Here is a 17,373-nt window from a genome sequence, read left to right on the forward strand (position 1 = left end):
TCTGAAATACAGTATCAAAGCACAACCAACTCCTGCAGTCATAGCTAGCCCTGGGCTATTCCGATACTTAACTTATTGGATTTTGTCTCACTTTATTTTGCCACCCCCCTCCCCACAATTAATATTACTATTAACTGGTAAACGAAGTCTTCTGCAACTATTAAGGTAACCAAAAAGGGAGCAAAAATTACAGGAGGGTTGCTGACCCGTGTACAATGTGGGAAACAATGAAATGAATGTGAAAGAGCTAAAATGATGTGTTCTTTTACAAGGATATTGAAGTAAGTGCAATTGGAAAGAGCAGTGACATCTTGCAAAAGCGAGCCTTTGCTGCAAATTAAAACTAAGACCACAAATGTTTGCCAACTTAAGGATGCAAGTTTAAATCTGATTTAAGCAACACAATTGTATCTAACACTATCCTCTTGAAACATGTCTGTAAGGTACCAAAGCAGATCACCAGGATAATTTGCTCAAGCATTAACTAATCCGAGTTATATGGCTATTAGCTTCCAACACTGTCAGAAAGAGTGACACTGCAAATATTCACACGGCAGGAGCAGTTATGTGAAGTCATTTAACATTTATAATAATGTGTTGTTGTAAAATAGATCAATTAGCTGGTGAGATTTTTGCGACCTTACAGCATGTGTTTGATATAAGCAGATCAACAAGCCTTTTGGAGTTATCGCAAAGGCAGCAATGCAGAAGGTAAGAGCACACTTACAGACAAGCAGACTTACTGGACTAGGAATTGCATCTGGATCTATTCTATGTCTTGTTTTCTGTTGAGGTGGCAGTTCATTAAGTTGCTTAAAAAGGCACAAGTGAGCAGCAAAACAGGAGAGAAACAGAAGAGTAACAACTGTTACTTCTACCTTCCCACACTAATGGTGCCACATCAGCAAGTCCTTTGACATACGTTTACACATACATCATTGCACATGCAAGTTGTGTTATTCAGTTACACCGGTTATCTCTTCATCTTAATGCCATTTGCAGGGCTCTTCACATTTCTACAGCTTTAATATTAAAAAGCTAACAGTAAGCTAAATATATTCTGGTTCGAGCGACAATTTCTTGCATAAAAACGTGTTAGCTTCTCAACTTGTCTAACAATGTTAATTCAGAAAATCAGGCAGAAACAAAGTACATTTTTAACAGAAATACAGCAAGAAACTATACAAAGTTGAAGTTTATTTGGTGTAATGTTTATAATGCCCCTTTTAGTCTCCCCTTCAGTCTCTTGCGAGCCACTTACCCAGACAGATCCATCAGCCGAGAGTGCTGACGCGTCTAGACTGGAGAGTATCTACAACCACTGTATTGTTAAACAGTCAGTGGTGTGAAGGTGATTACAGCAGAGGGACCTCACTAATCCCTTCCCAGATTGAGAAGCTTTGACAGACAAAACTCCCTCACCAGAATTCCCTCCCAAGTGCCTGCCAAGATGGTGACACATGGCAAAAATTTACAACTGAAAATTTACTTCCTGCTGCCAATGAAACGCTATCCTTAAAGAGTAAAACATGACCACTCTATTCCATCAGAGTTTTGCGTGTCCACATTAAGCCCTGGAACACTCCAGGATGCTGGCCGATCTTGAATCATCATTTAAGCCAGACTCTCGATGGATGGATTTTGTTAATTACATTTCCTCCGTTGGATCAGTTGGACTGAGGTTGCAGCAAGAAGCAGTCAGCAGTTAAGACAGAGCAAAAATAATTGAGTGCGCAGCCAATACACTCCCCAGAAACTGAAGAAGTAGTCCAGACAAAGGCACAAGGCTTGTGATCGCCATCATCTGCTTTCAGGAGTCTGTGGTAAAACCCTAAATGGAAAGCCACAAGGCCAGCACAAGAGACAAACCGATGTGGGTCCATTCAGGAAGATCCTGCAATTGCCCCACTGTCGCATCCAAGGGTTTCTTCAAATTACTCTCGAGTTCTCATCTCCACTACCCTGCCCAAACGTCCATTCTACGTGCTGGTCAATACTTGCAAAGCACTGTTCCCCAACAATCCCAACGTTTCCTGAACTAACTTGATCTGTGTCCCCGTGACCCACTATCACAATTTAGTTTGAAATTGTATTCTGAACCTGCTCTTTTCTGCACTGTTTGCTATCTTACATAACTCTCAAGAGATTGTTTTCAGAAACATTCAGGCATCTCATCCATCACTTTAGACCAAGTGCAGCTTTAGAACCCATAGTAGTCAGCAACAACTCACCCAATAAAATGAACACTCAAATATAAAAATGTGTTTGTTTTTAGGGGGTACTTATTAAAGTAACTTAAGGAATGCACCGATACTACACCACAGAAATATATATACATTAATGTATTCTCCATAATTAAGCATTATTATTAGTTACCAGTAACAGACCAGCCTCATTGTAACGCCACCATGGGTTAAAAGTCAAATGCACGTTACAGCAAGGTTGGTATTACAGAAAGTCTCAACTGGAGCCAATGGCTGACTACCTGCTTCTAGCCCAGTGCTGCTCTCCTGTCTGATTGACTCCAGGAGCAGGTGAATGCATTGCGATGCCGGTCAATTACTGGGCATTGTGGTGCCAATCACAGGGCACTGGGCATTGCAGTGCCAATCACAGGGCACTGGGCATTGCAGTGCCAATCACAGGGCACTGGGCATTGCAGTGCCAATCACAGGGCACTGGGCATTGCAGTGCCAATCAATCACAGGGCACGGGCTAGAGCTGTGGCGCATCGGGCAAAGCAGTGCCAATCACAGGGCACCAGGCATTGCGGTGCCAATCAATCGCAGGGCACCAGGCATTGCGGTGCCAATCAATCGCAGAGCACCAGGCATTGCAGAGCCAATCACAGGGCACCAGGCATTGCAGTGCCAATCACAGGGCACCAGGCATTGCAGTGCCAATCACAGGGCACCAGGCATTGCAGTGCCAATCACAGGGCACCAGGCATTGCAGTGCCAATCACAGGGCACCAGGCATTGCAGTGCCAATCACAGGGCACCAGGCATTGCAGTGCCAATCACAGGGCACCAGGCATTGCAGTGCCAATCACAGGGCACCAGGCATTGCAGTGCCAACCAATCACTGGGCACTGCGGTGCCAATCAATCGCAAGGCACCGGGCATTGCAGAGCCAAATCACAGGGCACCAGGCTAGAGCTGGGGGACTTCAGGCTCAGCAAAGCTGCAACCAGGGAAACAACAAGGAGGTGCAGGCAGAGAAGGGTTGGGAGAGAAAGAGTTGAAAAAAGGGAAAAGGAGACTGGAGGCCAGGACATTGACACCAGATCAGAAACAGACTAGTTTGCTCTGCCAGAGTTACAGTACCAACCACTACAATCACAGAGTGCAGGACACCAAGTTGAAGCAGAGGATTGGGGCCAGTTCACTATATACTCATGTACTAACACTATTTTTGGAGTGGAGGAACCATTACGAAGTTGTGAGATAAGCAAGACTACATTATTCATTTGCAGTTATGAGACTTTAGTGTATATTAACCCAAATTGCTGAACAGAAGTGCAAACATGTTCAGATAAAGATGTAAAAAGAATATATTGGGGATTATATTCAAGTCTCCAACAAGTTTGAAAACATTGGACACATGCAAGCAAATCCTTGTACAAGCAGTTTAGAGCAGAAAATATGAGCAAATGTACAAAGCAATTCTGCAAACATTAGAACACAACAGCCAAAGATACTACAGTTAGAAATCGTGGTGCTTACAGGGCTAGGAATGCTGTCTGGATCCAAGCGTTTTTGCTGTTGTTGGGGTTGATTGTTGTAATTTGGTGTTCCAGTGTAAGGTGCAGCATAATTTGGCTGGGGCGCCCTCATTTGCCCAAAAGAGCCTGCAGAGACATGACAAATCCAGGAGAACTAAGTGGCAAACAGTGCTTCTGTGTATTACAACACCAAGGAACGTTTCGAGCAGCATAGTTGAGGATGAGCAAAATACAGGGTGTTACTGTCCAGTCACAGCTTTAACGAGGCAGACCAGTGCTGCTGTAAATTGGATTGTTCAAACTTCACCTGTATTTGCACAAATTCAGTGATTGAAACGGAATATAGTAAGCATATATTTAATGGGATCTACGGAATACTCATCTAACAGAAACAAGAAGTCATAAAATCAATGCAGGAGTCGGCCATTCGGCCCCTCGAGCCTGCTCCGCCATTCTATAAAATCATGGCTGATCTGATCTTGGCCTCAGCTCCATTTCCCTGCCCGCTCCTCATAATCCTTCACACCCTTATCTTTTAAAATCTGTCTATCTCCGCCTTAAATATAGTCAATGACCCAGCCTCCACAGCTCTCTGGGGCAGAGAATTTCACAGATTTACAACCCTCAAGAGAAGAAATTCCTCCTCATCTCAGTTCTAAATTATTATTTTTCTTAAACTATGCCCCCTAATTCCAGATTCCCCCACGAGGGGAAACATCCTCTCCGACTCGAATACCTTGTCAAGGCCTCTCAGTATCTTATATGTTTCAATAACATCACCTCTCATTTTCTAAATTCAAATGAGTCCAGGCCCAACCTGCTCAACCTTTCTTCCGAAATCAACCCCTTCATTTCAGGAATCAACCTAGTGAACCTTCTCTTAACTGCCTCCAATGCAAATATATCCCTCCTTAAATAAGGAGACCAAAACAGTTCGCAGTATTCTAGGTGTGGTCTCACCAATACCCTGCACAGTTGTAGCAGGACTTCCCTGCTTTTATACTCCATCCCCGTTGCTATAAAGGCCAACATTCCATTTGCCTTCCTGATTACTTGCCATGCCTGCAGACTAACGTTTTGTATTTCATGCACAAGGACCCCCTCTGTACTGTAGCATTTTGTAATCTCTCTCCATTTAAATGATATTTTTTTTTTCCCTGCCAAAATGGATAACCTCACACTTTCCCACATTATACTCCATGTGCCAAATGTTAGCCCACTCACTTAGCCTGTCTATATCACTTTGCAGATTTTTTGTGTTCTCCTCATAACTTGCTTTCCCACCCATCTTTGTATCATCAGCAAACTTGACTATATTACACTCAGTCCCTTCTTCCAAATCATTAATATAGATTGTAAATAGTTGAGGCCCCAGCACCGATCCCTGTGGTACCCCACTAGTTACCGTTTGCCAATCAGAAAATGACCCATTTATCCTGACTCTCTGTTTTCTGTTAATTAGCCAATCCGCTCTCCATGCTAATATATTACTCCCAACCCAGTGAACTTTTATCATGTGCAGTAACCTTTTATGTGGGACCTTATCGAGTGCCTTCTGGAAATCCAAATACACCACATCCACTGGTTCCCCTTTATCCACCCTGTTCGTTACATCCTCAAAGAACTCCAGCAAATTTGTCAAACACGATTTCTCTTTCATAAAGCCATGTTGACTCTGCTTGACTGTATTATGCTTTTCCAAATGTCCTGCTACTGCTTCCTTAATAATGGACTCCAGCATTTTCCCAACAATCCAATTAGTTCCACTCCCCCATCTCTTTCCCCATAGCCCTGCAAATTCTTCCTTTTTAAGTATTTATCCAATTCCACTTTTGAAAGTTACTATTGAATCTGCTTCCATAGAAACAGAAAATAGGTGCAGGAGTAGGCCATTCGGCCCTTCGAGCCTGCACCGCCATTCAATGAGTTCATGGCTGAACATTCAACTTCAGTACCCCATTCCTGCTTTCTCGCCATACCCCTTGATCCCCCTCGTAGTAAGGACCTCATCTAACTCCTTTTTGAATATATTTAGTGAATTGGCCTCAACAACTTTCTGTGGTAGAGAATTCCACAGGTTCACCACTCTCTGGGTGAAGAAGTTCCTCCGCATCTCGGTCCTAAATGGCTTACCCCTGATCCTGAGACTGTGACCTCTGGTTCTGGACTTCCCCAACATTGGGAACATTCTTCCTGCATCTAACCTGTCTAACCGTGTCAGAATTTTAAATGTTTCTATGAGGTCCCCTCTGATTCTTCTGAACTCCAGTGAATACAAGCCCAGTTGATCCAGTCTTTCTTGATAGGTCAGTCCCGCCATCCCGGGAATCAGTCTGGTGAACCTTCGCTGCACTCCCTCAATAGCAAGAATGTCCTTCCTCAGGTTAGGAGACCAAAACTGTACACAATACTCCAGGTGTGGCCTCACCAATGCCCTGTACAACTGTAGCAACACCTCCCTGCCCCTGTACTCAAATCCCCTCGCTATGAAGGCCAACATGCCATTTGCTTTCTTAACCGCCTGCTGCACCTGCATGCCAACCTTCAATGACTGATGTACCACGACACCCAGGTCTCTTTGCACCTCCCTTTTTCCTAATCTGTCACCATTCAGATAATAGTCTGTCTCTTTGTTTTTACCACCAAAGTGGATAACCTCACATTTATCCACATTATACTTCATCTGCCATGCATTTGCCCACTCACCTAACCTATCCAAGTCGCTCTGCAGCCTCACAGCATCCTCCTCGCAGCTCACACTGCCACCCAACTTAGTGTCATCCGCAAATTTGGAGATACTACATTTAATCCCCTCATCTAAATCATTAATGTACAGTGTAAACAGCTGGGGCCCCAGCACAGAACCTTGCGGTACCCCACTAGTCACTGCCTGCCATTCTGAAAAGTCCCCATTTACTCCTACTCTTTGCTTTCTGTCTGACAACCAGTTCTCAATCCATGTCAGCACACTACCCCCAATCCCATGTGCTCTAACTTTGCACATCAATCTCTTGTGTGGGACCTTGTCGAACGCCTTCTGAAAGTCCAAATATACCACATCAACTGGTTCTCCCTTGTCCACTCTACTGGAAACATCCTCAAAAAATTCCAGAAGATTTGTCAAGCATGATTTCCCTTTCACAAATCCATGCTGACTTGGACCTATCATGTCACCGCTTTCCAAATGCACTACTATGACATCCTTAATAATTGATTCCGTCATTTTACCCACTACCGATGTCAGGCTGACCGGTCTATAATTCCCTGTTTTCTCTCTCCCTCCTTTTTTAAAAAGTGGGATTACATTGGCTACCCTCCACTCTATAGGAACTGATCCAGAGTCAATGGAATGTTGGAAAATGACTGTCAATGCATCCACTATTTCCAAGGCCACCTCCTTAAGTACTCTGGGATGCAGTCCATCAGGCCCTGGGGACTTATCGGCCTTCAATCCCATCAATTTCCCGGCTAATCAGGATTTCCCTCAGTTCCTCCTCCTTACTCGACCCCCCGACCCCTTTTATAACTGGAAGGTTGTTTGTGTCCTCCTTTGTGAATACCGAACCAAAGTACTTGTTCAATTGGTCCGCCATTTCTTTGTTCCCCGTTATGACTTCCCCTGATTCTGACTGCAGGGGACCTACGTTTGTTTTTACTAACCTTTTTCTCTTTACATATCTATAGAAAGTTTTGCAATCCGTCTTAATGTTCCCTGCAAGCTTCTTCTCATACTCCATTTTCCCTGCCCTAATCAAACCCTTTGTCCTCCTCTGCGGAGTTCTAAATTTCTCCCAGTCCCCAGGTTCGCTGCTATTTCTGGCCAATTTGTATGCCACTTCCTTGGCTTTAATACTATCCCTGATTTCCCTTGATAGCCACGGTTGAGCCACCTTCCCTTTTTTATTTTTATGCCAGACAGGAATGTACAATTGTTGTAGTTCATCCATGCGGTCTCGAAATGTCTGCCATTGCCCATCCACAGTCAACCCCTTAAGTATCATTCGCCAATCCATCCCAGCCAAGTCACGCCTCATACCTTCAACGTTAGCCTTCTTTAAGTTCTGGACCATGGTCTCTGAATTAACTGTTTCATTCTCCATCCTAATGCAGAATTCCACCATATTATGGTCACTCTTCCCCAAGGGGCCTCGCACAACGAGATTGCTAATTAATCCTCTCTCATTACATAACACCCAGTCTAAGATGGCCTCCCCCCTAGTTGGTTCCTCGACATATTGGTCTAAAAAACCATCCCTTATGCACTCCAGGAAATCCTCCTCCACCGTATTGCTTCCAGTTTGGTTAGCCCAATCTATGTGCATATTAAAGTCACCTATTATAACTGCTGCACCTTTATTGCATGCACCCCTAATTTCCTGTTTGATGCCCTCCCGAACATCACTACTACTGTTTGGAGGTCTGTACACAACTCCCACTAACGTTTTTTGCCCTTTGGTGTTCTGCAGCTCTACCCATATAGATTCCACATCATCCAAGCTAATGTCCTTCCTAACTATTGCCTTAATCTCCTCCTTAACCAGCAATGCTACCCCACCTCCTTTTCCTTTTATTCTATCCTTCCTGAATGTTGAATACCCCTGGATGTTGAGTTCCCAGCCCTGATCATCCTGTAGCCACGTCTCCGTAATCCCAATCATATCATATTTGTTAACATCCATTTGCACAGTTAATTCATCCACCTTATTGCGGATACTCCTTGCATTAAGATACAAAGCCTTTAGGCTTGTTTTTTTAACACCCTCTGTCCTTTTAGAATTTTGCTGTACAATGGTCCTTTTTGTTCTTTGCCTTGTGTTTCTCTGCCCTCCACTTTTCCTCATCTCCTTTCTGTCTTTTGCTTTTGCCTCCTTTTTGTTTCCCTGTATCTCCCTGCATTGGTTCCCATCCCCCTGCCATATTAGTTTAACTCCTCCCCAACAGCACTAGCAAACACTCCCCCGAGGACATTAGTTCCGATTCTGCCCAGGTGCAGACCGTCCGGATTGTACTGGTCCCACCTCCCCCAGAACCGGTTCCAATGCCCCAGGAATTTGAATCCCTCCCTGCTGCACCATTGCTCAAGCCACGTATTCATCTGCGCTATCCTGCGATTCCTACTCTGACTAGCACGTGGCACTGATAGCAATCCCGAGATTACTACTTTTGAGGTCCTACTTTTTAATTTAGCTCCTAGCTCCTTAAATTCATTTCGTAGGACCTCATCCATTTTTTTACCTATGTCGTTGGTACCAACGTGCACCACGACAACTGGCTGTTCTCCCTCCCTTTTTAGAATGTCCAGCACCTGCTCCGAGACATCCTTGACCCTTGCACCAGGGAGGCAACATACCATCCTGGAGTCTCGGTTGCGGCCGCAGAAACGCCTATATATTCCCCTTACAATTGAATCCCCTATCACTATCGCTCCCCCACTCTTTTTCCTTCCCTCCTATGCAACAGAGCCAGCCACGGTGCCATGAACTTGGCTGCTGCTGTCCTCTCCTGATGAGTCATCCCCCTCAACAGTACTCAAAGCAGTGTATCTGTTTTGCAGTGGGATGACGACAGGGGACCCCTGCACTACCTTCCTTGCACTACTCTTCCTGCTGGTCTTCCATTCCCTCGCTGGCTGTGGACCCTTCTCCTGCGGTAAGACCAACTCGCTCCACGTGCTACTCACGTCATTCTCAGCATCGTGGATGCTCCAGAGTGAATCCTTTCAGGCAGTGCGTTCCAAATCAGAACTCGCTGTGTTAAAAAAAATTCTCATCTCACCCTTGCCTTTTTTGCCAATTATCTTAAATAGTATTGGTTTAGGGGATTATGCAGTAATTGTGGATTGGTCTTGAATTTGGGGGGATGGGGGGGCTGGTGGAAATAGTCCTGGATTGTATAGTGCTGAAAATCAATATGTTCAACAATGATGCATTCCTAGCAGCCTCCAATTAGTTAGATATGATAATTAAAGACTGCCGGAAGTTGGAAGAGTACATGCACGAGGCAGACTTTTCACATTATTCCTGCCTCACTTGACTGAAAATATCCAACAAAAAGTTGGCACAACGTTTAATTTTCATCTTTGAAGTTTCACAACTGTTCCCCCCCACCCCACCCAATAGCATAATTACTTGGGTGTTAATTGGAGAAAGTATTTTTCTATTCTCCTTTTCCATTTGAAGTACCAGTGCCAGATTCTCTGAAATGTTGCCAGCGCAAACTAGCATGTGCTACACCTGAGACCGTGGTGGCCGGAGCAGATTAACAAAGTGGTGCAAACTGATTCATCTCATGTGCAACAGTTGCTTCACCCATTTATTACTTTTGAGGGGAATATTACACAAAATAGTAAATAAGTCACCTCCACTGCTTAAAACGCTGCTCCAAGTATTAGGCATAAAATGACCTACCGTTCTGTTGAGGTATAAATCCCTGACTTGGTTGTGTTGGATGTACTTGGAAGCCCTGAGGTGGTGGGCCTGGCATGACCCCTGGCATACCAGGCTGAGGTCCCGCAGACCTGTGATTAGGCTGGGCTGGGTAAAGTCCTGTCAGAGGCTGGGACGGAGGGAGCCCTGTCGGAGACTGTCCTGTCAGCGGTGGTCCGTGCATCGTTGGGGGTCTTTGCACCCCAGGTGGAGGAGGGAGATTCACACCAGTAAGACTAGATGTGGGAGGAGAGGTGAAAGTTGACACTGGGGCAGCTTGCCCAGGATAGGGATGCTGGGCTATGCTCGAGGGAATACTCTGTAATGGAGTAGAATATTGTGTGTACGTTGCTGGCCCCGCAGGTGGCAAACTTGCTGTGGTTTGAGGATGAGAAGCTGGTGGGCCTGTGAACAAGAGAAATTTACAGTCAACTGAATTCCCACAGAAGACTTCCAAAAGTAAACACAATACAATGATTTGCAATAGTTCACAACTGAGGCAGGAAGCAAGACAATTAGAAATAAACATAACTTGTATTTATATAGCATCTTTAATGCAGTAAAGCATCCCACGGCACTTCACAGGAGTATTGCAAGACAAAAAATTGACACCGAGCTACACAAGAAATTACGGCAGATGTCCAAAAGCTTGGTCAAAGAGGTCGGTTTGAAGGAGCGTCTTAAAAGGAGGAAAGAGAGGTAGAGAGGCCGAGGTTTAGGGAGGGAGTTCCAGAGCTTGGGGCCCAGGCAGTTGAAGGCACGGCCACCGATAGTTGAGCGATGGAAATCGAGGATGCTCAGAGGGCAGAATTTGAGGAGCGCAGGCATCTTGGGGGATTTTGAGGCTGAAGGAGATTACAAAGATGGGGCAGAGCAAGGCCATGGAGGGATTTGTAAACAAGGATGAGAATTTTGAAATTGAGGCGTTGCTTAACCAGGAGCCAATGTAGGTCAGCGAGCACAGGGGGTGATGGGTGAGCGGGACTTGGTGCAAGTTAGGACATGGGCTGCCGAGTTTTGGATGACCTCAAGTTTACGTAGGGTATAATGTGGGAGGCCAGCATTGGAGTCGTCAAGTCTAGAGGTAACAAAGGCATGGATGAGGGCTTCAGCAGATGAGCTGAAGCAGGGGCGGAGATGGGCAATGCTACAGAGGTGGAATAGGGAATAGGCGGTTTTAGTAATGCTGTGGATATGTGGTGGGAAGTTAATTTCAGGGTCAAATATGACACCAAGGTTGGGAACAGTTGGATCATCACTATCAGCTGTCGGTTATTTTGGCAATAACACTGCTCGAACTGCTGCAGTTACAATGGTTCAGCCTCAGACAGATACTCGGGAGAGGGATGGAGTCGGTCGCTAGGGAACAGAGTTTGTGGCCGGGATCAAAGACAATGGCTTTGGTCTTCCCAATATTTGACTGGAGAACATTTCTGCTCACCTAGTACTGGATGTTGGACAAGCAGTCTGACAATTTAGAGACCGTGGAGGGGTCGAAAGAAGTGGGGTGAGGTAGAGCTGGGTGTCATCAGCTCTACATGTGAAAACTGACTCCGTGTTTTCGGATAATGTCGCCATGGGGCAGTATATAGATGAGAAATAGGAGGGGCCAAGGATAACCCATCGCTTTTATCTCTGGGTGGATGCACCTTGTTTGTATGAGCTGTGCAGTGGAATACCAGTAACATGAGCCGCTGTGGCCAGAGGGAGAAAGCAGATAATGCAGCAGGAATAACCTAGTCTGTCAATTAAGGCTGGTGTTACCTCATAGAAAATGTACTCAAACATGAAAAGACAGTTGCAGGTAAAACAGAGAAACATTGTGCTGCACTGCAGAAAACTAGCATAAATTAGAGGGAACGGTGGCATACAGGTTATGTTACTGGTCTCGTAATCCAGAGGCCTGGACTAATGATCCACCACAGCAGTTGGGGAATTTAAATAGTTAATTAAATAAATCTGCATTTAAAAAGCTAGTCTCAGTAATGGTGACCATGAATCAATCAGATTGTTGTAAATACCCAACTGGTTCAGTAATGTCCTTTAGGGAAGGAAATCTGCCACCCTTAGGCGGTCTGGCCTATATGTAACTCCAGGCCCACAGCAATGTGGTCGACTCTTAACTGCCCTTTGAAATGGTCACGAGCAAGCCACTCTGTCAAAGCAAAAAAAATGCAATGATGCACTGTAATGGTTCAAGAAGGTAGCTCATCTTCTCAAGGGCAATTAGGGATGGGCATTAAATGTCAGCCTTGCCAGCGACCCCCACATCCAGTAAATAAAATAATTCTAATAAAAGCAGCTGTTGCCATCAAAAAATGTAAATGAAATTGTCTTTTAAGACAACAGAAACTTCAGCTCCACATCAGCGGATGTTGGTAGCACTATAACTGCAACAGTTATAGCAGGGCTGTTGCCACGATAACCTACAGCCGATAGTGATGTTCCAGCTATTCTCAGAACTCTTATTCTAAATGCAGCTTAATAGATTTTAAACAAATTTGCAGTCAGAATTTTAAGAAATCCCACTAACTGGGGCAAATCACACTCATCAGCTGCAAAAATTGTGGAATTGGCCATGGGACTTTGAGCTGACAAGGAGCTACCCTTGCGTATAATGCAAGGAGACCATTGCAAGGAATAAATTGTAAGGTTGCAAATAGGGGGTCAGAATTATGCTGAAGGTAGCGAACTTATATGTTACACTTGCTTATATAGGTACAGCACACTTATACACATTAAACTTTAGCTTAACTTTACTAACACTTAAACAGGCAAAAGTCAGCAGTTTTGTTTACAAGTCCCTGAGGAAGAGATAAAGGAGCCAGTACAAACCACCCTAGGCGTCGGATAGACTGGGATAGAGGGCAAAATGGAACAAAGCAATGATGAGAGATGGACAGTTGCATGTACCACTCAGAGCCCATCTGATAAGAGTCAACAAATCAATGTAACTTCGCTGATAACAATAGACCTATCGATGATTTTGTAGGAGGATAGCTCCTCTCCGAAACCTATATAAATTATGTTTGAAAACTTGTATTTTGGAGGTTCCACGACTGAACCTTCCCTTGCAATTGCTCGTAATAAAAGCCGGCTGAACCTGAGATTCTGTGTGTTCACTTCCATGGTCGGTATACAACAGGAGAAGGGCGAGGTGTCGATTAACTATATCAGTTAGTCCATCCCGAAGGAGAGACGCCTCCTTTTACCCCAACAGACGGGCAGGTGTCGATTAACTATATTAGTTAGCCCACCTTGAAAGAGAGAAGCCTCCTTTTTAACCTCTACAACCATCAACTATCCCTTTCCTGTGCAAAAGACGGTGATTACATCCATAAATATTTTCCCAGGAATTCACAAGTCATTGACTGGGTCCCAAACACAATGATACTCCCTTCTGTATTTCAACTTCATTGATATGATGCACAGTGCAAAAATCACGAGAAAAATCAGACGGCAAACAAACAAGAGCCGAATGAGTGTGTCATCGGTTGTACCATTGTGCGAAATGTAGGTTTGTCCCCACAATGAGGTCCTGACCTCTGCCAGGCCATGGGGCTGGGGGAGTGGGGGTAAAGAGGAGGAAAAAAACACGATCCCCAACGTGGAGAAAACCAGAGTGTGAATCCAGCCATCCCACTCCTTCAAATGTCGGACTTTTGGAAAGCAGTAAAACTGCCCAATCGCAATGCGAAGAGGCAGATTGCATCAGTGGGTGAATTTGTCCAATGGTGGGAAGCTCATCCAAGGCTGCTCTTGTGCATTTGCTGGCAGGTGGTTGTTAAACAGCACAGACAGAGATCTGGTTCATGGCCATTGAGGGGAATGAGACCATGCTTTAACAGAAAGTGAAAAGTAATAGCTAACAATTTATTGTGTAAAATACATCAGTACATTTTATTTTTCTGTAAAACACTTCACTGCTTTCCAAAGTCCTGCATTTGCAGGAGTGGGATGGCAGGATTTACGCTCTGGTTTTCCCTGCACATTGGGAATTGTGGGCTGCTGCTGCTCCTCCTCCTCCTCCCCATCCCCCCTCCCCCCTCCCCAGCCTGGCAGAGATCAGGACCTCAATGTGGGTGTCAAACCTACATCTCTCTCTTGCTGTCTGATTTTTTGCATGTATATTTTGAACAAAAATGAGGTTGTGCATCAATCTATACGTAGGACTTGGAGTCCAGCAGCATAAAGTTTAAAGCGATTCACATTTCAGCCATTTGTAACAGACTAAATAATGCTGTGTGGGTGATGCATGGCGTGGAGTATAAACACCGACATCGAGCAGCTGGGCCGAACGGCCTGTCCCTGTTCTGCAAATACTTTGTAATAACAACTTTTTAAAAATAAACTTTTGAGTTTGGTTTTCAGTTTGGCAGTTCAGATGGATATACTTCAAAGCATGTGATTCCTTTTGGAGATGATTTGAACTGCACACATTCCCATCGGCTTAACATTGCTTACCGTAACCTTGGCTGACAGGAGGTGGTGCGCTGTTGGTAGAAACACCGCTGATCTGCATTCTCGCCATCTGATTTGGTAACTGCTGAGCGTTATTGAGCGGGGGTGCGTATTGTTGATATGGCATTGGCTGGCTACCAGACTGAAGTGTTTCACCAGGCATGTACGACTGAGACACGGGAAGCCTATAAAAGGATTTCAATAATTAGATTCGGACATTCACAAGAGGTCATTCCAATTGGGTTTGTGCCTTTGCTGGAGTGTTTCCCATACTGGCTTTACAATTAAGTCATGCAGAAAGAGTCAGGAACTTGACCAGGTCATGCAGCATGTTGAACGATTACTCTGAACCCAGGTGGTTTGACTTCCTTCTTGTATCCGTATCTGGAAAATGTTCTGCGATGCTCTGCATGGCTGCCTGTGTATTACCGCATTTAGGTTAATGCAAAGTGGCTTAGAGGAGAAGGGGCGATTTCAAGCAAATCTAACAGAGTAACTGAAGATCACTAAAACCCTGAGGTACGAGACCCCCTCCACCAGCCTGTCCCACAATGGTTTGAATACCCAAAGCATGCAGTACAAATCCAGCCCGGGAAAGGGGCTCAGTGTCAGAGCACTTTTACAAGGAGTTAATATTAATTTACTTTCCACCTTCCCTTTCATTTGAAATGTTGATGGCATTGGGAGAAATCAGCTTGCTGAATGTTCATCCGGTTTGAAGAGACATTAATCCAGAACGTCAGATCAGTTCAGAGTCCCGGGTCGAACAGTGCAGCAATGACCTCGTCAGCACTCACTGCTTAAGGAAAAATATTGCATAGAATAGCTGGAGAATTCTTTTTTGGAATGGGAAAACCACATCTTTGGAAGGGAAGGGGTACAGATCTCCTCACTCCCACTAAAGTAAAGTTTCTAATGCACACCATTTGGGGGCAACAAGTTTTTGGCTGAGCAATTCAACAGAACTTTTACAGTGAAATTTAAATAAAATGTAAATTTAAATAAACAATGAGAACCGAGGAGATTAATGGAGGATTACGATGACGATGAGTTGGGACAGAGTAGATGGAAAGACTGTTTCCAGTGATTGAGGGTCTGAAACAAAAGGACATGGACAGAAGATTAAATCGAAGTGATTTAGGATAGAAAACAGGGGGAACTTTTTAGTTACACAGCAGGTTATAAGGCTGTGGAATGCACCAGTGTTAATGATGGAAGCAGAAACTGTGAACATTTAAGAATCAGTTAGGTAGGTCACTTGAAGGGAATGGTAATAAAGGGGAAGGAGACAGAGTGAGCACATGGGATTAAGATACTGCTCATGTGGAGAATAAACAACGTGGACTGGTTGGGCTGAAGGGCCTGTTTTTGTTTTGTAGTCTTTATGTAATTCTACATATATATATGTAATGTTCTCAATTTTAATATCCTTGTCTAGAGTTAAATTCCTTACCTACGCACTTTGTGCGGGCTCTTCTCGAATGAGCAATATACAGAATACATTCATTTGCACATCTCTGCTAACATATAACAGATTAATATTTTTCTACAGTATCATCGTGCAAGTTTTGAAACAGTTAACATTTATATTGGGCTTAAATAGATTTTTTTTTAAAACCGAGTCTGTTGTGTACCTTGTGCGTATTAAAGTCAGGTATTAGGTGGAGAATGCACGTTTTAGAAAACATAGAAACAATGGGCCCAAGTTTCCACATGATTTGCGCCTGATTTTTTTTTTTTTAGGAGCAACTGGTGGAGAACGGACTATCTTAGAAATCGCAATTCTCCACATTTTTTTTTCTGCAGTTCTAGTCAGGTAGAACAGTTCTACTTTGGAACAGAATTTTTTTTTCCAAAAGGGGGCGTGTCCGGCCACTGACGCCTGATTTCAAAGTTTCCACAGTGAAAACGTACTCCAAACTAACTTAGAATGGAGCAAGTGAAGATTTTTGTAGAACTGAAAAAACCTGTTCTACACATTAAAAAAATCAGGCGCAGGTTACAAATTAGGCGTCCAGAACAAGGTGGGGGGGGGGGGGGGAGGGGTGGGGGGGGAAGGGAAGTCATTAAATTCTACAATAAATCCTTATTTATACTTCTACAAATATTATACAAATAAATCCAACCTGAATAAACATTTATAAGCAAAGATTAAATAAACCATCTTCCTACCTGTGTGAAAGTGCTTCAGGCACGGAGAATGCTGCAGTCAGCCTGAGGCGCCCGTTCTTCCCGCGGTGGGGGGGAGGGGAGGGGAGGAGGCGCCCATTCTTCCCGCGGGGGGGGGGGGGGGGGGGGGGAGGCGCCCATTCTTTCCCGCGGGGGGGGGGGCGCCCGTTCGCTGGGGGGGGGGGGGGGGGGGGGGGGGGGCGGTGGTGAAGGAGACTTAGAAGGCTGCAAGTGCTGATGGCAATGTGCTTTTACTAAAAAAATTTTCAAAAATTAAACAGCTACAAAAAACTACAAAAATGGCCGAGTGCCAATGTTTTTTTCACACTGCGCGTGCGCGAACGCTCCAACGCACAGCGTTGTCGGCAGGAAAAAAACTAATTTAAATAGTACCCGCCTCCTCCCACTTACAAAATCGGCGCGAGTGTAGGCTCCGCCCCCCTGGGCGCCGCGCCAGGCAGACAAGGAGCTGCAGAACGCTCCAGAATCGAGGGGTTTTTTTTAGGCGCGAAAAACGGGCGCCCAGCTCGGAGGGGCGCCCGTTTTTATCGTGTGGAAGCTTGGGCCCATAGAAAATAGGTGCAGGAGTAGGCC

The 17,373-nt window shown here is 44.8% G+C and overlaps 1 protein-coding gene across 3 annotated transcripts in view; it reads right to left on the minus strand.

Moving 5' to 3' along the window:
- LOC139234816 (protein transport protein Sec24C-like) overlaps window positions 1-17,373 on the minus strand; it is an 85,939-nt gene that overhangs the window by 36,920 nt on the left and 31,646 nt on the right. For 2 of the 3 annotated variants that reach the window (XM_070865517.1, XM_070865518.1), the window contains exons 4-7: window positions 14,614-14,795; window positions 10,132-10,554; window positions 3,726-3,850; window positions 744-812 (exon numbers count right to left, since the gene is read on the minus strand). In XM_070865517.1, the coding sequence (XP_070721618.1) occupies window positions 744-812; window positions 3,726-3,850; window positions 10,132-10,554; window positions 14,614-14,795 (799 nt within the window). The remainder of the gene's footprint in view (window positions 1-743; window positions 813-3,725; window positions 3,851-10,131; window positions 10,555-14,613; window positions 14,796-17,373) is intronic. The other variant, XM_070865519.1, reaches the window with a different exon arrangement.

The sequence above is a fragment of the Pristiophorus japonicus genome, chromosome 22, assembly GCF_044704955.1.
Source record: "Pristiophorus japonicus isolate sPriJap1 chromosome 22, sPriJap1.hap1, whole genome shotgun sequence".
Lineage (NCBI taxonomy): Eukaryota > Metazoa > Chordata > Chondrichthyes > Pristiophoridae > Pristiophorus > Pristiophorus japonicus.